Genomic DNA, 26,292 nt, shown 5'->3' on the forward strand with positions numbered 1-26,292 from the left:
AAGCTGGGAATGATAGTCCATGACTGCGATCCCAGCTTCTCAGGAGGCAGAGGCAGGAGAATCACTTGAGCCCAGGAGGTTGAGGCTGCAGTGAGCCGTATTTCCACCACTGCAATCTAGCCTAGGCAACAGAGTGAGACACTGACTCAAAAAAAAGCAGACATTTCACAAAGAACACACAATTGATCCTTGAACAACTTGGCAGTTAGGGTCACTGACCCCTTCCCAGTGGAAAATCCATGCGTAACTCTTGACTCCCCAGAACCTAACTGCTAATAGCCACTGGTGACTGGAAGCCTTATCAATAACATAAACAGTTGATTAATGCATATTTTATTTGTTATATGTATTGTAAACTACATTCTTATAATAAAGTAAACTACAGAAGAGAAAATGTTATTAAGAAAATCATAAGGAGGAGAAAATGGATCCACAGTTCACTAAGTGCAGGGGACCCCCATCAAGGTCCTCATCTTCTTCCTGTGTGAGTGGCTGAGGAGGAGGAGCAAGCGGGGCCTGGTCCTGTTATCTTGGGATGGCAGAGGCAGGAAAAATCCGCAAACAACTGAACCTGCGCAGCTCAAACCCCTGTTATTCAAGGTGAGCTGTAAACGAATAACCAATGAGCACATGAGAAAGCACTCAGCAACCTTAGCTGGGCGTAATGCACATTTAAATCACACACACTAGGCCGGGTACAGTGGCTCATGCCTGTAATCCCAGCACTTTGGGAGGCTGAGGCAGGCTGATTGCTTGATGTCAGGAGTTCGAGACCAGCCTAGCCAACATGGGGAAACCCCATCTCTACTAAAAATACAAAAAAAAAAAAAAAAAAAAAAAAAAAAAAATTAGCTGGGCATGATGGCAGGTGCCTGTAGTCCCAGCTACTCGGGAGGTTGAGGCAAGAGAATCACTTGAAGCCTGGCGGGAGGAGGCAGCAGTAAGCCAAGATCACACAACTGTACTCCAGCCTGGGTGCCAGAGTGACACTCTGTCAAAATAAAATAAACCACACATACTGAAATGGCTCCATTGGAAAAGACAGAATGCTGAGACTGGAACTGTCAGGCACGGCTGCTGGAAGTGTCAAATGACACAGCTTCTTTTTTTTTTTTTTTTTTTTTTGAGACGGAGTCTCACTCTGTCACCCAGGCTGGAATGCAGTGGCACAATCCTGGCTCACTGCAACCTCCACCTCCTGGGTTCAAGCAATTCTGCCTCAGCCTCCTGAGCAGCTGGGACTACAGGCATGCGCACCAGGCCTGGCTAACTTTCGTATTTTTAGTTTCACCACGTTGGCCAGGCTGGTCTGGAACTCCTGCTTTAAGTGATACGCCTGCCTTGACCTCCCAAAGTGCTGGGATTACAGCCGTGTGCCACCACGCTGGGCCTCAGCAATGATTTTGAACACAGGAGATAGAGGGTGCCCTCCTTTCTAGGAGGCTGCAAATGGAGGAGACATGACTGCCCTCACTGACTCGCCAACAACTCGCAGATGCGGTGGGCCTGAGGTGCAGCCACAAAGAGCTCCTGGGCACAGCCTCCCCTGCCCCAGGGAGCCAGCCTCGGGTGCAAGGCAACGTTTTGTTCATTTCTAGAGGCTTCTTTCATGCCTCCCACGTGCAGTGGAATAAAAGCTCTCTCATGATTCCCTAAACTCCTCTCATTTCTGTGGCCTTTTCCGCTTTGTCATTTCTTGTTTCCAAATTGTGACATTGTGCGTTTTAAAAAATTTATGTCAGCTGGTGGGGTTATCTATTTTATTTTTTAAACAACTGGGTTTACCCATATATATTTGATTCTACATTTAAAATTTTTATTTCCTTTTAATTTTCAACTTTATTATTTTTTATTTCTGCTGGCTTTTCTTGTTGCTGTAGTCCCTTTAATTTTTCTGAACGCGTACATAGGTCATTCTTTCTTCCTTTTGTAATCGACACAGCTCTTAAAAACCATGACCTTCTCAGGGCACACATGCATAACAATAGCCCATTCGTTCTGATATACATAGTTTCATTATTGCTGGTTTCTAGAAACTCTGCAAGCTCCATTTCTTCGCATCTCTTTGACACTAGAAAGAGGGATTTTCCATTTCTGAGTGGAAAATCTCCATGTTATTATAGTTAGGGTGTTTTGTGGTCTGGAATGCCACCTGTAGTGTTTCCACTGTTTGCAGTATATTGACATTTTCATTATGACCTAATACATGGACAATTTTAGTGACTATTTTGTGACTACCCTCTTTATCTGCTGAGATTCATTGCTTAGAATTAGGAAAATAGTAGATGAATTCCACTAATATGACCCCCGAATAAGAAGACAACGTCCGTTTTTTGAGACAGGGTCTCCCTCTGCAGCCTAGGCTGGGTGCCGTGGCATGAGCATGGCTCACTGCAGCCTCACCCTCCTGGGTTCAAGTAAGTCTCCTGCCTTGGCCTCGCGAGTAGCTGGGACCACCAATGCACGCCACCATGCCCAGCCTTGGAGAAAACCTCTCTCAGTGACTCAGCGGCCTCATGTCAGACAGTCTAGCTCTCACAGTAGTCCCTGTCTCTCCTCCCCAGGAAATCCACGGTGGCGATTGTGGGGGTGGCGGAGGGTCTGCATGCAAATCGCACCCCTCAGGGCCCAGGCGTCCTTGTAGGTGGGCTTTACCTGAGAGGGTGTGAAGGGGCCCTCACGCATGCACACACTCACACCCACACACGCCCACACATACTCACATGCACACATGCTCACAGAAGCTCATGCATCCACACTCACGTACACTCACACACGCTCACACATGCACACACATGCTCACACACACATGCTGACACACATCTACACATGCTCACACATGCACACATATGCACACACATCCACACATGCAAACACATGCTCACACACCCACACATGCACACACGTGCTCACACATGCACACATGTGCACACACATGCTCACCCACACATGTGCACACATGTTCACACGCCCATACATGTTCACACATGTGCACACATTCATACACGCTTACACATGCATGCTCACACATACCCACAATGCACACAATATGCTCGCACACACCCATATACATGTACACACACAAGCTCACACATGCTCACACATGCACATACCCAGACATGCGCACACACTCACACACGCACATGCATGCCCACAATGCACAGAATACGCTCACACATGCACACATGCATATGCTCACATATGCACACACATGCACACACATCCATGCATGGTCACACGCTCACACACATGCCCACATGCTCACACTCACACATGCACATACACACCCCACACACACCCACACATGCTCCCACACTCCCACACACATGTTCACACATGCACACACATGCTCACACATGCCCACACATGCACACACACACATGCTCACATTCCTGGTTTCCTGATTTCCTGAGCCACGGTTACAGAGACCCATGGAGCAGATGAGGGGAACCTCTCACTCCAGCTCCTCTTGGTCCCCCCAAGCCCCGGTGATAGTGTCCACAGGAGGACAGGTCCTTTTGTGTCCAAGGCACTTAACTCTGTCCAGTGTGAGGTAAAGTTATTTAACTGCAATTTTAGGGCTCCTTTTGGAAGGAACTTCTACAATCTTGGCCCAACAGAAGCCACCTCAAACATCCAGCATGCACCCTGACTGGGCCCCACCTGGGAGCAGGGAGGCCTTTACCGGAGATGTTTACAAGCAGATGTTGTGAAGATAACAATTGTGTGGCTTGAGTCCATTCCACCTCTACAGCTAATCATGGGCACTAGTTACAGTTTGTATTACTAAATACTTTTAAGGGAAAATCAAATGCTATTTTCTTACTAACAAAACAGTCAACACTTGAGCCCAAGAGTTTGAGGCCAGCTTGGGCAACATGGCAAAACCCTGTCTCGGCAAAAAACTTTAAAAATTAGCTGGACATGGTGGCATATGACTGCAGTCCCAGCTACTCAGGAGGCTGAAATGGGAGGATCAATTGAGCCTGGGAGGTTGAGGCTGCAGTGAGCTGTGATCATGACACTGTACTACAGCCTGGGTGACAGAGCAAGACTCTCTCAAAAAAGAAATCAACGATACAGTCAACTATGTGTAAAATCTTCTCACCTGATGTGAGGTACATGTTTCATTTATTCAAGAATTAAGTTTTTCAGCAGGATTGGCAAGTGTTAACTACCTCCTAAGAGACGTGTGGATCAAAATAACAACAAGGACAACTCCAGCTCAGAAAACCAACCTAGCCAGGCGAGAGGAAGTGCTGTGTCATGCCACTTGGGCAGGGTCACCCCCTCGACCTTGAGGGGGTTACCTTTAAGTAGCAGAGCCCTGTGGCCCAACAGTGGAGATAAGAAGGGCCCTGGGATGTGGACAGAGCCCCCGCAGCATGTGGTGTGAGTTGGCTATGATAGTGCGTCCCTGAGCCAGAGGTCAGGTCCTCCCACATGGTGACCATGCAGGAGACACCCAGCACCATCCGTCTGCTAGGCTGTTCTTCCCTGGGCGCTCCTGGTCCATCCACACAAGGAAACCACGTGTTCCAGGAGTGCCCCACAGTTCATCACTGGCATAGCTGATTGGCCCAGATGTATAGCCGACCCATGCTGGGCTAGACTTTGGAGCCTAAGATTTTGGAAGTTTAAACCAAGAGATGCAGAACATGGCAGCTGTTGAACGCTATGCCACAAGAAGAAGTATATTTGGTCTCGGCCCCTGGTTCTGGTCACTGAGTGTCTGAAACCCTTGGGATTTCCTGAGTGTGGCAGCGTCTTCTGTTACTCATAAGGAGCCCCCTTCCACCACACCTGAGTTTATGCTAACAAGGTGACTCTGGGTGGACATTATCAGAAAGACCCAGAGATTAGTTGGCGGGAATTCTCAGCCCCTCTCCCACTCCACCTCCACCTCTGGGGAGGAGAGGGGGCGGGGGATTGAGATATAAAAATCTGTGAATAATGAGATTTGGGAGAGCCTCCAAATTGGTGGATGCCCTGAGGTTCTGGGCAGTTGCCACATGGAGAGGGCTTGGGAGCTCCTCACCCCACCATGCCCAATGTGCTCCCATTGGCTGTAACTGAGCTGTGTCCTTCATAATAAGCTGGGAAGCATAAGTGTTTTCCTGAGCTCGGTGAGTTGTTCTAGCAAATTACTGAACCCGAGAAAGGGTTCATGGGAGCCCCAAAGGTATCACCTGCTGTGTGGGTAGCCTGGTCACCCAACATGCAGCCGTCACCTCGAGAGGGGACAGTCTTGTGGAACACAGCCCTTAGTCTGTGGGTGAGAGTGTAAGTGGCGTAGGATACCCAGTTGGTGTCAGAGAGTCTGACAATTGGACAGCTTCAAGTATGTAAATGAAAATAAAATTCTAAGCTCCCACAACCAACTGAATGGAACACATCACCCCCACCCTCAGCTAAGGGGATTTCAAAGAAACCTGAAAAACTAGTTCAGGCCACGATGGTGACACAGGACTTTTCTTGGTCACTTGTCAGCCAGAGAGCCCAGGCCAGTGACACCTTGCCCAGGCCTTGTTCAGGCCTAGGTTTGCCACAGGAGATGCCCCATCCACTCAGCCCACTAGGCCATGCCAGGCCTGCAATCCAATGTGGATCCCGCGGCTGCCGTGACTGCATACTCAGCCCTCAGTGGGAGGGGGCGTGTGAGCAAGAGAGTGCAGGGTCCAGCCAACTGTTCCAAGTGCCAGCGTAGAACCAGGTTCCATGTGGGGCTTGTGGCTGGACAAGGCATGTTGCAAGCCACTCCTATGGTGGACTCTGGTGTCCAGATGAGGGGAACATGGTGGTGTCCAGGTAGAGGTGCTCATGATCCTGAAGCCCCAAAGGAGGTATTACAGCATGCTAATTAGCTGTTTTAGTCTACAGCGTGATGGTCAGTGGTGTGTCAACAGCTCTGCCAGCCCCTTGCTCTTCATTGGCACATGGCTCCAATGCTGGCTCAGCCCCGCCACTGCTTCCGTCACGTGGGGTGGCTGCCCTCCACTGGTGAAGGGCAAAGGGTCATGGTGTTATAGCTTTCTCTCTACTCACATTTGATGGGTTCCGAGCTCTTGTCCCATGTTCAAGAAGAATGAGGATACATTGACAATTGAAGGGTGAGGAGGATGGAGAATAATTTTATTGAGTGAGAAGGCAGTGGAGCACGGATGTGAGGGTGGTCTACCACCTGAAAGCAGGTGGTTTTTCTCTCCATGTGGCTGGGATCAGGGCTTTTATGGGCTCCAAATGGGGAGTGCGCGCTGACTGGTTTGTGAATATGCAAAAATGTCTAAAACAAAGGCATCACTCAAAAGTGGGCACAACAGTGTTAAAAAACCAATTAGGGAAGGGTAGGTATACGTAACATAGGTGAAGGGTGGCGATCAATCACAGGGAAGCACACCAAGCAGGAAGACAGGTTCTCAATCCAGTCCATGGATTCACCTGGGACTTGTAGCTAGGCTTTAAACTGTCTTCAGCTTGAAGGTTAGGTTTCACCGGGACCCGCTCTGTCTGCCTCCTGTAACTATTAATGGAAAGGGAGGGTCGGACATGCCTCAGTATCCCCTCCTCCCTTTGCAGTTCAGGCATAAAATTTACCCACATTAACATTAAAACAGATCTTAAGACTGACAAAACAGACTCTTTGTAGCAATAAAATGCCAAATTCCAACCTGAATCTAATACAGCGTTACATGACAAATGGCTGGCCCTGAAGGAGATCAAAGTATTTTACCCCAAAATACATTTCTTTGACATATTTTGAAATGGCCCTGCAAAGCTGTTTCTTCTGGGAGAAATTTACATTCTGTAGAGAATCCCCTGCCCTTTCCAGACCTTTTCAGATTCTGAAGAAGTTAACTGAGAGTCTAGCAGCTTTTAAAGATCTAGACAGGAAAGATTTGCCATCTATTGCCTCTAATGACAGCCAGCTATGAGACTTCATCTACGTAATAAGAATCTTGGTCTCCACAACCCCTTTTTAACCCAGATGCTCCTTTCTCTTGATTCCAGATCTTTAGATAAGAACTCTTTCAACCAATTGCCAATCAGAAAAATCTTTGACTCTACCTGTGACCTGGAAGCTCCCCTCCCACCCCTCCTGCTTTGAGTTGTCCTGCCTTTTTGGACCAAACCAATGTAAACCTCACATGTTATTGATTGATGTCTTATGTCTCCCTAAAACGTATAAAGCCAAGCTGTAACCCAACCGCCTCGGGCACATGTTCTGAGGACCTCTTGAGGCTGTGTCACTGGTCATAATCCTTAACCTTGGCAAAATAAACTTCTAAATTGATTGAGATCTGTCTCAGACACTTTTTGGTTTACAACCTTTTGTAACCAAAGGACCAACTAATTCAAATACAGTTTTATCTTCCAATATTAAGAAAACCTAGAATAAATGATCCAAAGGTTGTAGAGAGTGAAACAATTTCTCCAATGTGCAAACCTCTGCCTCATCATTCCTAAGAATTTCTAGCTGCAGATGTTACTAGGATGGCATTACCATGGAAATAAAACCCGTGTTGTTTCCTTTGGGTTAATCTTGAATTCCTGGTGAAGTGAACCCAAAGTCTTTAAAGAGGATGGCAGTCCATCCCATTGCTGCGGTGCTCTGGTGGATTACTGGGGCCATCTGGGAGAGTAGCAGACATGATGCGAACTGTGAACAGATGCAGTAGAGTGCACACTTCTACCTACAGGAAGGTCAGGAAAGCTGTTATGGGGAGCAGGGTTAGAATGATGGGGATATAGCGTGAAAAGGGACAGGGGACCTTTCTGTGCCACAGGAAATGTCCTAAATCTCAACCACGACATGGTTAAAGTGCAAATATGGGTGAAAATTCATTAAGCTGTAAAGATTTGTGCACTTCACTGTAAAATTTACCTCAAATGTTTAAAGGACTGGAGTCCGCAGCCACATACTTAAGGAGTAACACTTTCCTTAGTCCCCAACTCCTGGATAAAACAGAGAAAGATTCCACAGTGCAGGTCGGATTTCGTGTATTCCAGCTGTAACGTGTAGCAGTTAAAACTCCGGCCATCCCCGGGCGCGGTGGCTCAAGCCTGTAATCCCAGCACTTTGGGAGGCCGAGGCGGGTGGATCACGAGGTCAAGAGATCGAGACCATCCTGGTCAACACGGTGAAACCCCGTCTCTACTAAAAATACAAAAAATTAGCTGGGCATGGTGAGGCGTGCCTGTAATCCCAGCTACTCAGGAGGCTGAGGCAGGAGAATTGCCTGAACCCAGGAGGCGGAGGTTGCGGTGAGCCGAGATCGCGCCATTGCATTCCAGCCTGGGTAACAAGAGCGAAACTCCGTCCCAAAAGAAAAAGAAAAAAAAAAAAAAATAAAAAAAAAAAAAAAAAAAAAAAAAAAAAAAAAAAAAAAAAAAAAAAAAAAAAAAAAAAAAAAAAAAAAAACAAAAAAAAAAACTCCGGCCATCCTCCAAGCGGAGATTCTGGCTTCAACACGATGCCACCTTAGGTGTTTCTCCTTTAAAAGAAAATACTTTAAAAATTGTTTAGAAATGAGTTACGTGAAACACAAGGTGGCTTAACTGGGACGTCGTTTCCTAATTAATCACACCTAATTTCATTTTTATTTTGGAAAGGGGAGACGGGTGGTGTTTGAAAGGCTGAGAATGTGAAGTGGCTGAAATGAAGGCAAGGCACCACCCAGATGCCAGCGCTGCCCGCCCTGTAAGGAGAGGGCGGAGACGGCACACGCTTCTGCGTCAGGAGTTCCCGTCCATAAAACGGTATTAGGTATTGGGCCTTTCCTCCACATCAGGACTCCAGCAGCTGGAAATCGCTGAAAACAAGGCCAAAGAAAAATAGTTGGCTTACACGCGCCTGTGAACAGGCGTTTTTCGGCGTTGCCCTTGGGACCGCAGGCACGAGGGACCCACAGGGGACCGCCCCTCGGGAGCCCGAGTAACGAGACGGACGCCAAGCCCCCCAGGCCGCTCGGCCCCAGCTTCGCCTGCCCCGGCCGCAGGCCGCATCCCCACAGCATCGCCAGCCCGGCGTCTGCGGCCTGCACCCGGCCGCGAATTCAAGAAGGAAACCGCCAGCCGGGGCTATCGTTGATTGGCTGAGCGAGAGGAAACCCGGCAGTGATTGGTCCGCACCGTCTTCCGCCTCCGGCCAAGGGGGCGGATGCGATTGGTTCAGGCTCATCGGCCCGCCCCCGTCCCCTCCGGCCGGAGCGCGCAGCGTCATTTCCCGGCGTGCAGCGCGCCCGCGCATCCCCCGCCCGCTAATGTTTTGGCCGCTTCAAGATGGCGGTGCAGGAGTCGGCGGCTCAGTTGTCCATGACCCTGAAGGTCCAGGAGTACCCGACCCTCAAGGTGGGCGCCTGCGCTGCGCAGGCTGAGGCCAGCGACGGCCTCCTCCGCCAGTGCCCACGGGCCGCGAGGGGCCGCCCCGGGAGGGCCAGCGGAGAGGACGGCGGGCGCTGGGCGCGGCCTCGCGGGGCCGTGCGGGCTCCCCGGGGTCGCCCTGTCCGCGCCGGGCAGGTGGGGCGGGGGCGGCCGCTTTGGCCCTGTCCGGCGCCTGACTGTGGCCCCTTTGCTTAAAGAGCTGCGTGAGCCGAACCAGCGACGACCCTGGCCGCGCAAAGGCTGGCGAATTTGGGGCTGGGGGTGGCAGCTGGAGTTTCCGGGGCGTGGGTCTCGGGCGCCCAGACAGAGTGCGCAACGTGCCCGGCCGGTATCCGGCTGCCCTCCCGGGAGCCCAGGGCCAGAAGGTGCTGGGTGCCGGCACCTGGTCGTAAGTTAGGAACTGTAGGGAGAAACCTCACGGCCAGATGGCACCCAGCGACCTTTTTGATGGGCGTCACCAAACCTGAAATACAGCTCTTGCCGTCCGGTTACCGGTTGCGTGACCTTGGGTGGTCACCTAGCCGCGTCGCACTTTTTAGAATGAAATTTGTGCTCCTAGTGAAAGGAGCAGATACTTGTTGTTTAGCTAGTTAATAGAAGATTTGACATAAAGCACCTGGGAAGGAATTCCTTAGTCGATCAAGGTCATAGCTTTCCTAGAGCTGCGGCTGAGCTGGAGTGCTGCGAAGCTTTTCTCTTCTCCCAGAGCACCTTGGTGTTCCCGTCCGTCCGTCTCAGTGGCGACAGGTGTGGAGGATGCAGTGTGGCCAGGTTGCTGTGCGTTCCACCAGGCCCAAGGTAGTTCGGCAAAGGGCTGAAGAGCGCAGGCTCTGAGCCATCCTGCTAGGGTGTGACTCCGGCTCCTCTGTATTCATCCTTACTGGGAGATACCAGGCCCCACTTGGTGATTGTTTATTCTTGTCAGATTTAAGTAATGGTAGCGCCTGTGTCACCTCAGGCTGAAACAAGTGACCATGTCTTGTTTCAAGCAGTGCCTGGCATTCATTAAAAGGTACCTGATATAGTTAGCACTGCTGAAGTCAGGCTGTACCCTGCTGTAGCTGGTCTTCATAGGAAAACAGAAGCAAGCTTGTCTTCCTCTTCATTAACTAGCGGTTTATTTCATATTTTTAAAAAGAAACAGGGTCTCACTGTTGCCTAGGGTGGTCTTGAATTCCAGGGCTCAAGCCATGGTCCTGCCTTGACCTCCCATGGTCCTGCCTTGACCTCCCAAAGTGCCAGGATGACAGGTGTGAGGCAGTGGCCACTTTGTCTCGTGCAGTGCACCTCCAGGCCCGTCATTTCAGCTAACAGACAAGATGGCTTGAAGATCAGAACTGTGGTGGCTTGTCACTTTTGGCCCTGGCTGATGAATGTGGAAACACCAAATAGGAAAGGTGTCCAGAAATCCTGTGTGTTGAAGGAACTAGGGAAGGAGATGGAAGGTCTCTGGAGAGGATTCTTCTTCAAGTCTTCTGCTGTTTTCTGATCGTGGATGTCATTAGCATTCCAGAGTTATTACATAGTTTCTGATTAAAGTAGTCATGTAGACAGTCATACAGGTAAAGAAATATTATAGTATTGTAGCCGGGCACAGTGGCTCAGCACTTTAGGAGGCTGAGGCAGGTGAATCACGAGGTCAGGGGTGTGATACTAGCCTGACCAACATGGTGAAACCCTGTCTCTACTTAAATGTACAAAAAAAATTACCCGGGCGTGGTGGTGCACACCTATAATCCCAGCTACTTGGGAGGCTGAGGCAGGAGAATCCCTTGAACACAGGAAGCAGAGGTTGTGGTGAGCCCAGAATGTGCCATTGCACTCCAGCCTGAGTGACAGAGTGAGACCCCGCCTCAAAAAAAAAAAAAAAGAAATAGTGTTGTAATTCCTCTTTTGACAATTGCGTCACTACTGAGTTAAAACTTTTTTCCATAGGAGTTTTCAGGAGAGATTCCTAGTGGACAATGGAGATGTTTTGCTGGGAAACTAGGGATCCTTGATTTAGAAGCATTTATTAGTATAGAATGAAACAGAACATGCTGAGCTGACAGTTCAAGAGCTGCACTCTTGAGTCCTTAGGAGGGGCCAGTGCGGATGTGAGAGAAGGGAAGGAGGGCTGGGGGGCAGGGCTCTGGAAGCTGTGGGGTGGATGTCCTGCTTCTCTAGTCCAAAAGCACGTCCCCCTGGGTGGTGGGAACTGGCATGGCTGGACTGGATCTTCACCGGGGAAGAGTTAAACTGCTTTCCTGCCAAGTGAGTCCTCCACAGACACACGGGGTTCCTTACTCTTCAGAGGGCCTGGGAGCCCTAGCTGGGTTTCAGCAGTAACTCCTGGGATGTCTGGTTCCTCACAGTGTCAGGGCGGGTGGTGGGGCTCCTGGGTACTTGACAGGTACTTATTTTTCTCCTTATTTTCCTGGTGAAGTGGGAAGAGAATGGAACACACATGAATTGCTGCAGCCAACATGCACTGACCTTGGGCACCTCTGTCATCATGAGCTTCCATTTCCACAGGAGGGGTGGACCAGCCTGTGAACGTTTGGGCCGGATGAGCCTTTGTTGAGGGGGCTGTGCGGTGTAGGATGTTCAGCAGCATCCCTGGTGTCTGCCACTAGATGCCAAGAGCATGCCCCAGAATGTCTCCAGACATTGCTAGATGTGCCCTGGGGCCAAGCACACTCCCAGGAGAAATGCTGGTCCAGATTTTGCTTTAAGGAACTTGTTTCTTCTTCTTAGCAAACAGCGGTGCGGCTCCTGAGGCCCCACCCTTATGTCCTGGCTGTGGCTATGGCTGTGTCTTTGCCGTCGAATGCTGTCTGGTGTAGGGTGGTGGGTAATGCCTGGTGGGACGGGAGAGATGGCACAGTTCCAATTCAAGATGCATAATTCACCATCTTTCTTTCTTTCTTCTTCTTTTTTTTTTTTTTTTTTTTGTGACAGAGTCTTGTTCTGTTGCCCAGGCTGGAGTGCAGTGGCACGATCTCAGCGCAGCTCACTGCAACCTCTGCCTCCCAGATTCAAGCGTTTCTCCTGCCTCAGCCTCCTGAGTATCTGGGATTACAGGCACCCACCACCACGCCCAACTAATTTTAGTAGAGACGGGGTTTCGCCATCTTGGCCAGTCTGATCTTGAACTCCTGACCTAAGGAATTCACCATCTTTCAATTCAGCATGAATAGTTCACTCTCTTGAATTGCAAGCCCTCGTTTTCATTGTTTTTTAAAAGGTTTTTTTTTTTTTCTGATTATAAAAATAATTTGATGAGTTGGGTGCAGTGATGTGCACCCATTGTCCCAACTAATTGGGAGGCTGAGGCGGGAGGATCGCTTGAGCCAGGAGATCCAGGGTGTGGTGAACCGAGATTGCACCACTGTCCTCCAGCCTGGTTAACAGAGTGAGATCCTGTCTCAAAAAATAAATGAAAGTAATTTTTTTTCTTCAAGTTACCGTGCTGCACAGAGATAACTTCATTAACAGTTGGTGTATTTATTCCTGCTGTATTCCTTCAGATAGCTGAAGAAAAATAGTAGTTTAGGGAATTTCACATGGGTATCTGCATGGCCAAGGCGAGAAGTCATGTTCATCACCTGGAGACCTTGGTCTGGACCTGGCTCCTCTCTGAGCCTCACCAGGGCCCACCCCTCCTCTCCTGGAGCCCCAGCAGGGGTTCCCAGCTCCACTGAGTCCTCTCACACCACAGGTAGCGATGCTGCCCTCCACCCAGAGGACAGGCAGGGAAGCCCTGGGCCTGTTGGCGCATTCTCGGGTGTCTGAATTTTCTACAGGAAGATTTGCATGTTTTGCCTTTGGCTTGATGACAGTCTGGTTGCCCAGGCACTGCCCTGCGGCCTCCCAGCCTGGGTCTGTGCTTGTGGTAGTGGTCTGGGTACCAACTGTGTTCTTGGAAGTTGTAACTTTTAGTGCAGTTTTTGCATTTTCTGAACTTTGTCTTGGCTGGATTTGGGAGGATCATGCGTTTTCAAGTGTGAGAAACACGGGCAATCACGAAGCATTTGACGTAAGAGACACATGCATTGGACTGGACCTGGTCATGTGTCTGTGTCTGAGGAGTCTTGGGCGAGGTCTCTGCTTCCTTCTGCGGTCGGCTTTTTTGATGTGCTTTATCTGCAGTAACATCACACGGCCCTCCAGAATCCTCCCAGTCTCCAGAGCACAGTGGAAGTTCCTTCTGCCCAGAAGATCCATGGCCTGCCCTTTGTGCCTCCTGGCTCCACGCCACTCGCCTCTCCCACTGTTCGCCCATGGTTTGGCCCTGGGCCGGCTTGCGCCGCCTCTGTGCTGGCACAGGTCTTCCCCCCGCGCCTGTGCTTTCCGGATGGATAGGCAAGGCAGAGATGAGGGTGTAGACTTGGATTCGCTGCTAGCCGGGGGTTGGTTTTGTTTTTGTTTTTTTAAGTATTATTTTTTAACACATTTCAAGTCAAGAAAGGGCTTTTTAATACTTGGTTTGCTGTAATGGCTGGGCTAGGTTGGAGGCAGTACTGACGGGAGGCCGGTAACGTCCCTGGGACCTGAGCAAGGCACAGCCGCGGGGCTGCAGAGCAGGGCTGCCAGTGCACTGAGCTGGTCGCCTGCCCTCCTCCACAGCAGTGATTCCATGGCCCCCTTTGGCCAGGCACTGTCAGGCCCTGGTCTGTTATGACAGGTAGACAAGTCAGGTCCCCGTCTACACTCCGGTGGGAGGGAGACGTCAGCAGAAGTCCACAGACGTTTGAGATCCTTTAATGACACTGATGACATTGAGGTGAGTTGGGCATTGGCAGGAGGTGGGGGCCGGGTGGGCCTCCCTGGTGAACACAGTGTTGTGAGCTGGTTGGCAGGGTGGGGACTGGGGCAGGCCTCCCCTGTGAATGCGATGTTGTGAGCTGGTTGGTGGAGCTGAGTTTTGGGGTGAGGCCCTGTGGGCTGTGTCGAAGTCCCGGCCGACTGTAACCCCAGTAGGCACATAGCTCCATTGGGGTGATGTGGCTGGGGGTGTCCCAGAGCCGTGCAGCAAGGATCTCACAGTGAGACCGAGTGACAGGCAGTACAGGGGTCAGCAGGGAGGGAAGCAAACCAAGGAGACACATTGGCACCAGCACGAAGAGGAGACTGGCAGGTGCGGGCAGCATGAGAACTGCCCGTCTGCAGAGAGGCCGTGCGGTGAGCCCCACTCTCAGGGGGCATTGGGCGGAGCGGGGTTGTCCGGGTGCTGACCTAGGCATCGCAAAGCTCACTTCCTGCCAGGGTAACTGCTGATGATTTTTAGGTCTTTGTTATTTCAGAAGCATTATAGCTAAGGGCCGTTATTTCAAAAACCTAAACAAAAGAATTATTCACTGTGTTAATACCATGTTTAGTGACTGTTGAGCTGAGTGTGGCTGAGCAGAGGAAAGCACCTGCTGTGTGGATGGCTGGACTGTGGATCCGGACTCGGGACCCCAAGTGGTGGCCCTTTCAAGAGAGGGGCCCAGAGCAGCCTCCTTCCTCTCCTCCCAGGGGAGCCTTTCATACCCATCAGACCTTCCCTCCCCCTTCATGCTCACCCATGCCCATCACGCAGACCCTGCCTGACTTGTACCTGCTCCCACACCTGTGGTGGATGAGCTGCCCTGCCACCCCTCACCTGCACCCGTGCCGCCATCACCTGCACTCCCTCACCCACACCTGCGTCACCCACAACTCCCCACCCACGCCCCCCTCACCCGCACTCCCCTCACCCACGCCTGCACCCCCCTCACCTGCAGCCCCCGCACCTGTGCCTCCTCACGCCTGTGCCCTCTCACCTGCACCCCGCTAGCCTGCGCCTGCACCCACCTCACCCGAGCATGCGCCCCCTCACCTCCCTCACCTGTGCCTGCTACATCCTCACCTGCTCCTGCGCTCTCACCTATGCCTGTACCACCCTCACCCACACCTGTGCCCCCCTCACTGGTGCCTCCCTTGCCTGTGCTTCCCTCACCTGCACCACCCTCACCCGCACCTGTGCCCTTGCCTCGCGGCTTCTCCTGCAGTTGGCTGTCCTCTCTCCTGCGTGCAGATGGCTCTGAGTCTCCCCCTCGTGAATGAAACCCGCTCCTGGCCCCACGTCCTCCTCCAGCTACTGCTCCCTTTCTCTGCCCCTTCCTCTTGTCCCTCTTCCTGTTTTACCTAAATCAGGTTTTTGTCCCCCAGCACTCCACCCACATGTTCCTCTTGAGGATGGGATGGAATGATGTTCCTGAAAGCGGCCAGACCCCAGTTCATCTCGCTGCCTCGAGGCGCCCGCCTCACTTGGCGCCTGTGACATCGTCCTCAGGGCTCTCTCCATCCTTGCTGCACGTCCTCCCGTCTTTAGTCCTAGAGGCTTTTTGCTCTTTGATGTCACCAGCTAGCTCTCCAGAGGTCATGAGGCTTCATGGACAGTCTCCACACTTCCACCCTCCCCAGGCCTCTCCCTGAGGGCTGTCTTGTGTAGTCACCCCTGGCGCTCTCTTTGCATGTCTGGGAGACAGTTCACAGGTAGGATACCAGGCTTGAAACCAAATGCCATATGTTGGCCTGGGAGCCCCAGACCTGCCTTATGATCTAGCCTTCCCAAGTCAGTTGACAGTGACGTCCTCCTAGCACTTGTTCAGTGACAGGTCGGAACTCGGAGGTTTCCTTGATTTCTGTTTCTCACATTTGTCCTTGAGTCCACGATGGCTGCTGGGGCTGCGGCCTTTGCAGCGAGAGGAGGGTGAGGGGGAATCAGTGTCGCCCTGTGTGGCCAGCTCTCTGCGGGGGGCCTTAGTGCAGATCCCCGAGTGTTCACACTGCAACTCGTTACCCAGAGCATGGGGCTGGCCATTTCTAGCTTTGAAGGAGCCTGAAAAAATACACGTGTGTGTGTGTGTGTATATAGAGAGAGCGCGATACGTGTGTGTGTGTGTGTGTGTGTGTGTGTGTGTAGAGAGCGCAAGAGTGAGCCCGCACGCTTGAGTGTGGGCTCACTGCTGCCCTGAATAAAACTGGGATGTTGCTCATTTTGCTGTTGGTCCCTGGCCTGCCTGGTTTCCTTTGTAGCACTTGTCACAGTCTGATGTGTAGCCCGCCTCTCTCTGTGTGCTGTTGTCATAGTCTGCCTCTGTCGTTCTGGTTGGGCATCTCCTTTAGAGTGTCTGCTCTGCAAGGGCAGGGGCTGGCCTTTGTCGCTGTCGTGTTCTCATCACACCGTGAGTGACTGGCACAGGAGTCACAGTGGATGGCTGTGGCCGAATGAATTTCTCCTGTCTGTCTGGGCAAGTCCTCAACACTGCATCTCCTTTTGGTCCACTTGCCACATTCTGAGTACGTCTTGGACTCACAGCCTGTGCCCTCATCTGGGTGTGGTCAGCCTCTTGCATTTCCTTTCTGCCTCCCTTCGGCCCTCAAGATGTAGCCCCAGCCCCTGCCCTTCTCTCCTTCCCATTGTTCTAGAGTTTCAACATGGGAACCGTGGTGTGCAAGGCTCCTGGGCTGGCCACAAAAGCTGCACTTACTGCTGGGGAACCCGGTTGCTGGCTGGAGTGGGTGCTGAATACTGCCTGGCAGCATGGCCGTTTGTCTTGAGGCCTTTTAGCCCCCTGTACCCCAGGGACTGTTCCATATGCCCCCCGTTCTCCATGAGCCCCTGTGCCTGCTCCCATCCTTGTGCACTGCTCCTGGGGTGGCCCTGTCTGTCCCCTGTCCGTTTGCACTTACTGTCTCCTTCCTGTTACTGGGGACCGGTCATCTATGCCCCACTCAAGACCAGCCTGTGTTCATGCACCAGACCCCCTGCCCCAACCCTGTGACCTGAAGAGGTACACACCCGTCTTCTGGGTAACCTGGGCGAAACCCACGGGTCCCCTCTGAGCCAGCCCTGCCTTGGGGTCTGTGGAGTTGCTTCTCATCTGGTTTTGCCCCCATTACAGTGCTATAGCCGGAGCACCAGGCAACCCCAAGAGGCTGCTGAGACCCATGATGGATTCTTTGGGCCCACGTCTACTTCTCAGAGCTCACCACCACCCCACCCCCCGGACTCCTGGAGCACCATCCTTGCGTTTCCCCCAGGCTCACAGCCCCTCATGCTTCCTGGCTGGCCCTTGCCATCTGACTTCTAAATATTGGCCCCAGGCTCAGTCCTTGGCATGGGGCGTTGCTGTGAGGTGCCACCTCAGTGCCCTCACAGGGCCCCATGGATTTTAAGGAGCATCTTTGTGTACTGATGACCCCTAGGCGGGTATCTTCCCAACTCCAGAGCCCTGTATCCATTTGCCTATAAAACATACCCACTTGGCAAGGTACCTTGGTATATTTATTTATTTTTAACATTATTATTTTCAGAGATGAGTCTCACTCTGGCACCCAGGCTGGAGTACAGTGACATGATCACAGCTCACTGCAGCCTTGACTTCCTGGGCTCACGCAGTCTTCCTGCCTCAGCCTCCTGGGTAACTGGGACCACAGGAATGTGCCACCATGCTGGCTAATTTTTTTATTTGTAGAGATAGGTTTTTGCTGTGTTATCCAGGCTGGTCTCAATCCCCTGGGCTCAAGCAACCCTCCCTCCTAGGCCTCCCAAAATGTTGGGATGACAGGGGTGAGCCACCACACCCAGCTCCTTGGCGTATTTACATCTGAGCTTTCCATCCTAAGTCCTGCTGTGCAGACCAGTTCTACTAGCCTGCCTTCTCTTCAGGGCCAGAACCTTCAAGTTGGCCTTGACCCCTCTGGGGTCACAGCTCATGCCCAGCCTTCTGGCTGGTCCCTGCTCTGCCCGTGCCCACCCCAGTTGCCCCATCGCCAGATCCTGTCATCCTTTTGTTCTAGGAGTTTCCTGTGTAACTGGGTATGAAGGCCAGGGTCCTTAGAGTGGCTTTGGCCCCGGCATTGGGCCAGCGGCCTTTCTCCTGCTCAGCCGAGCCAGCATGCGAGCCCAGGGTTTTTGCGCCACCCTCCTCTGTCTGGAGCGCTCCTCCCACGGATGTCCATGGGCCCATTTCCTTACCTTCTTCAGTCTTTGCTGAGCTGTCACCTCCTGAAGCTTCCCTGACCCCACTGTTGAAACTGCCGCCCCAGCATCTGCCACCTCTGCCCTTTTCCCTCCCGAGCCATGACTGCTGTCTGACATACGGGATTTTGCTTGTTTCTGACCATTGGGATATAAGTTCTTTTGGAGGATAGAGAAGAAATAATTCTCCAATTAACAAATGAACAAAGTAATATTAAATATTATTTTAGCAATGGTGTCTAAAGTAGTAAGAATTGAAATAGAAGTAAATGTAACTATCAAGAAAGGCAGCACAATAATGGGGCACACAGTAAGTGCCGGAAACCCACTCGCTGTTCTCTGTAACCCCAGCCAGCTAGAACACATCCTACTCACCGCAGCCCAAAGCAGCAGAAACAGAAGACCCAGCAGCACCCTTAGCAGGCAGCCTGACTGCCACGCCTCTGTTTCCGCAAAGGTCCAAAGGAAGATTGGCTCTAGCAGAGGATACCGTGTTTCTGTATGAAAACTGTAATGTTGCTTTTTTTGTGCTTGATAAAATATTTCTTATTTATAATGAAAGGGACACCAGGGCTCTGCCAGACGCCCCAGCCAGGTATGAAACTGCCGAAGTCAGGACCTTGTGGCAGAACAGCTGAAATATTTTATGAAATATTTGAAATGTTTTATGAAAAGGAGAAAGTGCACTCTGCTAACGTGTACATGAACTGACATTCCTGCCCACACGCGGTCTGTGTTGTTTGGTCAGGGAGTGACCCGGGGGGTGAGGGCACTGGACCACGTGGTGCATGGCCCCAGCCCCTCCGTGCTGCTGGCTTCCGACGCTGGTGCTGCACTGTGTGCATGTGTGCGGCTGCTGCAGGTAGCGGACACTTTCCAGGATGGACCAGTGGCATCAAAAGGTTCTGCAAGGAAACAGCTAAGGCTGAGCCTGACTGGGCATGCATCAGGGAGTGTGGAGCTGGGGCCAGCAGTGCTCTTCCTACCGAGAGCTTTGGTGGGCACATCATCAATCTGGTCACTCCCTTCAGAAATTGACTGGAAGTGTCGATTTTTCCAGAAGCCTGCTTAGGGTATTTGGAGCATTTTTGTCCTTGGTGAATCTCCCTCAGGGTTTGTGCTGTGCTTCTGGAGATCAGCTCAGGATGGCAGGAAGCCACTGAGATTGCGTGCCCCACACCAGAACACAAGACGGGCCCCCCAGGACGGAGAGTGATTGCGTGGCCCACACCAGAACACGAGACGGGCCCCCCAGGACGCAGAGTGATTGCGTGGCCCACACCAGAACACGAGACGGGCCCCCCAGGACGCAGAGTGATTGCGTGGCCCACACCAGAACACGAGACGGGCCCTCCAGGACGGAGAGTGATTGCATGGCCCACACCAGAACATGAGACGGGCCCTCTAGGATGGAGAGGGATGCAAATTGCCAGTCAAGGCTCAGTCTGGCACTTCTGGCCATGTGATGAGCTTCGTGATCAATATTTAGAAACCTCTTCTGAGGTTAATTGCAAAAGGCGAAGAGCCTCAGGCCATTGGGAAAGCCCTCCTTCCTGTGTTGGTGAAAACATGATGATGACACACTAAAGCACGTTTGTCAGCAAATACTGTCAGAAAAGCACAGCGAACGCTGGGGAAAGTTTGAAGAAGCACGTTCTGAAGCTGATGGCGTGTGGGGGCTGCTGCAGCGGGCATGCAGGTGCACGTGTGTCACCACACCTCCACTCGTGCTGCTTGCCACGTTCTGCTTCAGTGATGAAAACGGAAGATTACTGCTATGAGTCACCGAAGGGGAAGATGTACTGGAGGAAACGTAATTTAACGTTTGCTGACTAAGAGAAATCTTGTGATTGTAAAAAGCTGTAATGCAACAAATTACCTAGGAAAAATTGGGCAGATGAGATAAATGTTTAATTCTTTGGTATAGCCAGATAAGATAGAACCAGAATTTAAAAGCAGATAACAAGCCAGGCACAGGGTCTCACACCTGTAATCCCAGCACTTTGGGAGGCCGAGGCAGGAGGATCACTTGAGCCAGAAGCTCAAGGCTGCAGTGAGCTATGATTGTGTCACTGTGCTCCCGCCTGAACGACAGAGTGAGACCCTGTATGAATGAGTGAATAAGTAAATAAAAATAAGCATTGGACAAGGGACACACAAAAAATGTGTAGAAGGAAAAATATATTAGGTTGAACCATATACAGTTGTTATTTTTGTTAAGTTGGAAATGATGACTGGGTGGACCTGTAACAGGTGAAGTTACTACAGAAAACCTCCTCACAGAGAAAAGCCCGGGACCAGGTGGTTTCACTGGTGAATTCTGTTAGACATTTAAAGAAGAATACCAACTCTTCCCAAAAACATGTAAGGAGGGAATATATCCCAACTCATTCTATGAGGATATAACCTTGGTATAACCTTGAACCAAAGACATAACAGGAAAACCACAGACTGTTGTTCCAGATGAAGGAAAATGATGGTAAATCTTCAACAAAATATTAGCAAACTGAATCTGGTAACATATAGAAAGGATTATGTGTCAGGACTAAGGATTTCCCCCAGAAATGCACGTGTGAAAATCTATGTAATGTGTCGTATTAGTGGAAGGACAGAAACCACAGAATCATCTCAATAGATACAACAAAAGCACACTTAAAAAATTCAACACCTTTTCATCATACACACACTTTTATGCTGAAAAATCCAGGAATAGAAAGGAACTTCTTCAATCCAATAAAGGGCATCTGTGGAAAACCTACAGCTAACATCTTGCTTCATGCTGAACAATAGCGCTTTCCCCCTAAGAACAGCAGCAAGACAAAAGGTGTCAGCTCCCTCTTATGTTCAGCATTGTCCTGGAGGCTCTAACTAGGGCATTTAGGCAAGGAAAATAAAAGACATTCAGATTGGAAAATAAAATGTAAAGTTGTAGTTGCAGATGACATGATCTTGTATATGGAATTCCTAAGGAATACACATAGGAGCTATTAGAATTAATAAGCTAGTTCATCAAGGTTGCAGAATACAACATAAGTAAAAATAAGTTATATTTCTCTACCTTGGAAATAGTCAAAAAGGAAGTTAAGAAAATGTTACTGCAACAGCACCAAAATAATAAAATATTTAGAAATAGGACTGACTGACTTAAGATAGCAGTATTCCCCTAGTTGACCTACAGATTCAGTAGATTTTGTATCAGAATCTCAGCTGGCCTTTTTGTAAACTTTGACAGCTATTTTGAAAATTCATATGGAAAGGCAAGGAGTCAACGTTGAAGCAAAGTCATGAGGCTTGCATTTCCCGGCTTCAGCACTTTCCATGGAACTGTGGTGATGAAGATTGTGTGGTGCTGGCAAGGGGGTCGATGCAGATGAGCAGGGTGCAATCAGTCTAGACAGGACTGATTTGTGGGGATTGATTTTTAGCAAGGCTGCCAAGGTAGGAAAGAATAGTGTTTTTAACATGACGCTGAGAATACTAGATCTCCACAAGCAAAAAGCGAAGTTGGACCTTAACCTCATACACCGTATACAAAAATTAAAATGGATAAGAAACTTACATGTAAGACCTAAAATTATAACACTCTTAAAGATGTAAATTTTTCTGACTTTGGATTAGACAGTGGTTTCTTAGCTACAACATGCACAAAATAGGTAAATTGGACATTAAAATGGGAAGGTTGTGTTTCAAAGGACACTGTCAAAGTTTTGCAAAGACTACCGCTGTGTGCTGAATGTGTGAGCCCCTCCAGCTCTACATGCTGAGGACCTAACCTGCCATGGGGTGGTATTTGGAGGCGTGCAGTCTTTGGGAGGTGACTGGGTTTGAAGGTGGTCACGAGGATAGAGACCCAGTGCTGAGATTAGTATCCTTATAGAAGATGGAGAGAGAGCCCTCAGAGCTGTCTCAGCATGCGCGTAATCTGAGAAGGGCCACATAAGGACATCACCAGGAACAGGGTCCTCACCAGGACCCCCACCATGCCAGCACCCTGAGGTCAGACATCCAGCCCTCAGCACTGTGAGAAATCAGTGTGTGCTGTGTAAGCTGCCCAGTCTGTGATATTTGTTACAGCAGCCTGAGCTGACTGAGACAGCTGCTCAGAACAGGGAAAACATCTTTGCCAGTCAGTCATATATCCGTTAAGGGTTTAGTAATTAGAGTATATTAGGAACTCTACTTGTTCGTTAGTACAAATGCAGAAGAAAACATATTTAGAATGAGCACACAATTTTAGTAAACTTCTCCAAAGATACACAAATTGCCAGGAAGCACATCATGAATCCTTAGGGAAATAGAAACTAAAACCACAGTGAGGGGCTGCTTCATGCCCTACCAGAAGGGTGTAGCAGAAGCAATGCTGTTGGGTGTGGATGTGGGGAAATGGGAGTCCTCATACACAGCCACCTCGGAAAACAACCTGGCTGTTCTTCAGGTGGCACACCAGGTTCCCCTAGGAACCAGCAGGTGCCCTCCTGGGCTTAGCCCCAAGAGCAGTGGAAACTCTAAGAATGTCAGCATCTCATTGTTGGTGGCAGCCAAAAGTCCATCTCTTGTGAATTCATAAACAAATGGGTGCAGTAATACCATGGAATACCGTTCAGCCACGGAAAGGGACGGAGCGTCGCTGCATGCTACACCCCGCTGGACCTGGAGAACATTATGCTAAGGGAGGAAAGCTGGGTACACAAGTCCATATCACGTGTGATTTCCATTTATATGGAATCAGTTGCTGGTTGGTTGCCTGGGTCTGAGGGGCTTGTAGTGGGTTCCTTTTTTGGAGTGATGAAAATCTTCTGGAAGTAAATAGTGATTTATATAACCTTGTGCTTATTCTAAAAACTACTAAATTGTACACATTAAAAGGGTGAATTTTATGGCCTGTGAATTACCTCAATAAAAATTGGTAAAATTAAAAATGACATTGCCATCTTTTGTATGATTTAATAGACAACTGAAGAACGTGCATGCACAGTGCTGGCCAGGGCCGGGGGTCTTTGGATAAGCAGATCAGCTCACAGGAGTGGTGTTTTTAAGCGGGGTCCATAGAAGTAGAAGAGCTGGGTCCAAGGGTGAGGCACGGTTCCTGTCAGGCCCACACTCCCTCCTCCACCTGTCGATAGTGCGGGTCCAATTTTCTTAGCCTCACCAGTGGGTTTTCTGTGAGCTCCATGTGACTGTTGAGCACTTGAGATGTGGCTGGTCCAAATTGTGGTGTGCTCTCAATGTAAAATATGTCCTGGCTTTTAAAGATTTAGCACAAAGAGGGTAAGGAGTGTAAAATATCTAATGATTGATTGATTGATTGTTTATTTGGTATTTTTTTTTCCTAGAGATGGGGGTCTTGCTATGTTGCCCAGGCTGGTCTTAAATTCCTGGCCTCAAGTAATCCTCCCACCTTGGCCTCCCAAAGCGCGGGGATTTCAGAGATGAGTCGCAGTTCAGAGAGATTGATTGTTCAAATGAACATATTCGGGATGAATTGGGTTGAATAAAATATATTAAAACACACTTAATGTGTCTCTTTATACAGTATAATACAGCTAGTAGAAAATTTGAAGTTACATACAAATGTGTCTCACGCTGTACTGTCTTGGATGGTACTGCTTTGTAGCATTATCCTTTTTTTATCTGCTTCGGTTTCTGAGAGATGTTTTAAAAAGAAAAAAAGCTTGATTTGATGTTCCTGTCTTTCCATAGCCGTGCGGATTTATGATGATTACTAACACTGTGGACTTTCACCATCTTACTTTGCTTTCTATTTCCTATGCTTTTGTTTTTTCATTCCTTTTGGTGGATTGATAAGGTTTTCTTTGTTCCAGTTAATTTCCTCTTGCGGTTTGGCTAGTTCACAGCCATGCTCCAATTGTGACAAATCAAAAATTTCTTCACACATTGCCAGATGTCCCCTGGCGAGCAAGTTGCCCCCTGTGGAGAGCCGCTGCACGAGGTGAGCCTGGCCCCGATTAGGGTGCCTCGTGAGTGGAGCCCACGTGTGTGTGTTGCTGTGCTGGGCTGCTTCCATGCAACGCACCCCCTCCCTCTGATTGCTGGAGGACTTCCGTGTGGGCACACCACAGTGTGTTTACCCATCCTGGTCAGTGGACATTTGGAATTGTGAACAAGCATGCCTGCACCTGTATTTGGATATTCTAGTCCATTTCTCTTGGGAGTGGAATGGCCGAGTCATCTGATAGTTGTCTTTACCTTTTAAAGAACTAAGTGCTTTTTCCGGAAGGATTGTTAGGACTACTGCCAGAAAGAGTCCAGGTATCCTGGGCTCCACCAGCATGTGGTGGCAGCCTCTTGAATTGGAACTGTTTTTCTGGGTCCCAGGGTTCTCCAGAGAAACAGAGCCAGTGGCACATGCGCACATTGTGTGTGTGTGTGTATGGGTGGCATGCACGCAAGAGTTATCACAAAGAATTGGGTGTGATTATCGAGGCTGAGAAGTTCTAAGCTGGAGACCCAGGACAGCGCCATCTGAGTCTCAAAGCCTGAGAACCAAGAGGGCTGACAGTGACAGTTCTAATCCGGAAGGTGTCGGGTGGGAGATCCAAGAAGGACCAGTGTTTTAGTTCAGTGCAAAGGCCAGAAAAGACCATGTCCCCCGAAGGCCACCCACACTGGGAGGAGTTCCTTCTTACCCAGCCTTGCTGTTCTTTTAGGTCCTCAGCTGGTTGGGTAGGGCCCTTCCCCAGCGGAGAGGGCTGTGGGCTGTATTCAGTCTACTAATGCCATCCCAGAATGCTCTCACAGACACAACCAGAATAATACTTGGCCAAATGTTTGTTGGGGAACTTGGCAATGTCAAACGGACCCGTAAAACTCACCATCACACGTTACGCTGTGGTCTAAGTTGCATTTCCCTGATGACTCATGATACTGCGTATTCCTATAGATTACCTGCCCTTCATGTATCTTTTTTGTGATGTTTCTATTCAAACCTTTTTCCCATTAAAAAATGGGATTCCTAGCCAGGTGAGGTGGTGGGTGCCTGTAGTCCTAGCTACTCAGGAGGCTGAGGCAGGAGAATCACTTGAACCCTGGAGTTGGAGGTTGCAGTGAGCCGAGATCACGCCATTGCGCCCCAGCCTGGGGGACAGAGTGAAACTCTGTTTCAAAAAAAAAAAAAAAATACTGAGGCTGTAGGAGTTGACTCCTGTAGGAGTTGACTGTATTCCAGATGGAAGCCCTTTGTCAGGCTTGCTGTAAATGCTTCTCCCAGTCTGTGGTCGTGTTCTTATTTTCTTACATTGTTTTCTGAAGAGAAGAAATTTTAGTTTTGATGAGGTTCGTTGATGGGTTTTTCTTTTACAGTTGATATATTTTGTATCCTTCTAAGAAATCTTTGCCTGTCTCAAGGATGCAAAGATTTCCCCCCACGTTTCCTTCTAAGGAGTTTCACAGTTTGAGCTTTTATTTTAGGTCTGTGATCCATTCAGAGGCACTTTTCATGGGGATGTGAGGTTTGGGTTGAGGGGCATCCCTTCCCTATCCTGGGTGTTGGAGACTATCCTTCCCCTCAATTGCCTTGGCCCCTTGGCTGGATGTAGATGAACCCTGCCTGTGGGTCCTTTTCTGGGTTCCCACCCTGCATTGACCCCTGCATCCATTCCTAGACTGGTACCGTGCTGGATTGATCACTGTAGTTTTTATAAGAAGTCTTGCAGTCAGTCCAATTCATTAGAATTTTTAAACATTTTTTAATTTAAAAAGTTATTAATGTTACATACATGTGAAATTTGCCATCAGCCATTTACACAGCAGCCACTTTATCCGTTTGTAGTGTGGACACTGTACCTTAAGCATACAGAATAGTCATACCATCTATATGCAGTGGGTCACTAGGACGCTCTCCTCTTGCAATCCAGAAAGTCTGTGGCCATTGAACAAAACGGCCTCCTCCCCACCCCAGC

General features: G+C 49.8%; 1 protein-coding gene across 1 annotated transcript in view; it reads left to right on the forward strand.

The window, feature by feature from the left end:
* The first annotated feature begins 9,223 nt into the window (after window positions 1-9,223).
* MAEA (macrophage erythroblast attacher, E3 ubiquitin ligase) overlaps window positions 9,224-26,292 on the forward strand; it is a 53,725-nt gene continuing 36,656 nt past the window's right edge. The window contains exon 1 of the mRNA XM_017538971.2: window positions 9,224-9,348. Coding sequence (XP_017394460.1) covers window positions 9,280-9,348 — 69 coding nt within the window. The 5' untranslated portion in view covers window positions 9,224-9,279. The remainder of the gene's footprint in view (window positions 9,349-26,292) is intronic.

The sequence above is a fragment of the Cebus imitator genome, unplaced genomic scaffold (assembly GCF_001604975.1).
Source record: "Cebus imitator isolate Cc_AM_T3 unplaced genomic scaffold, Cebus_imitator-1.0 Scaffold117, whole genome shotgun sequence".
Classification (NCBI taxonomy): domain Eukaryota; kingdom Metazoa; phylum Chordata; class Mammalia; order Primates; family Cebidae; genus Cebus; species Cebus imitator.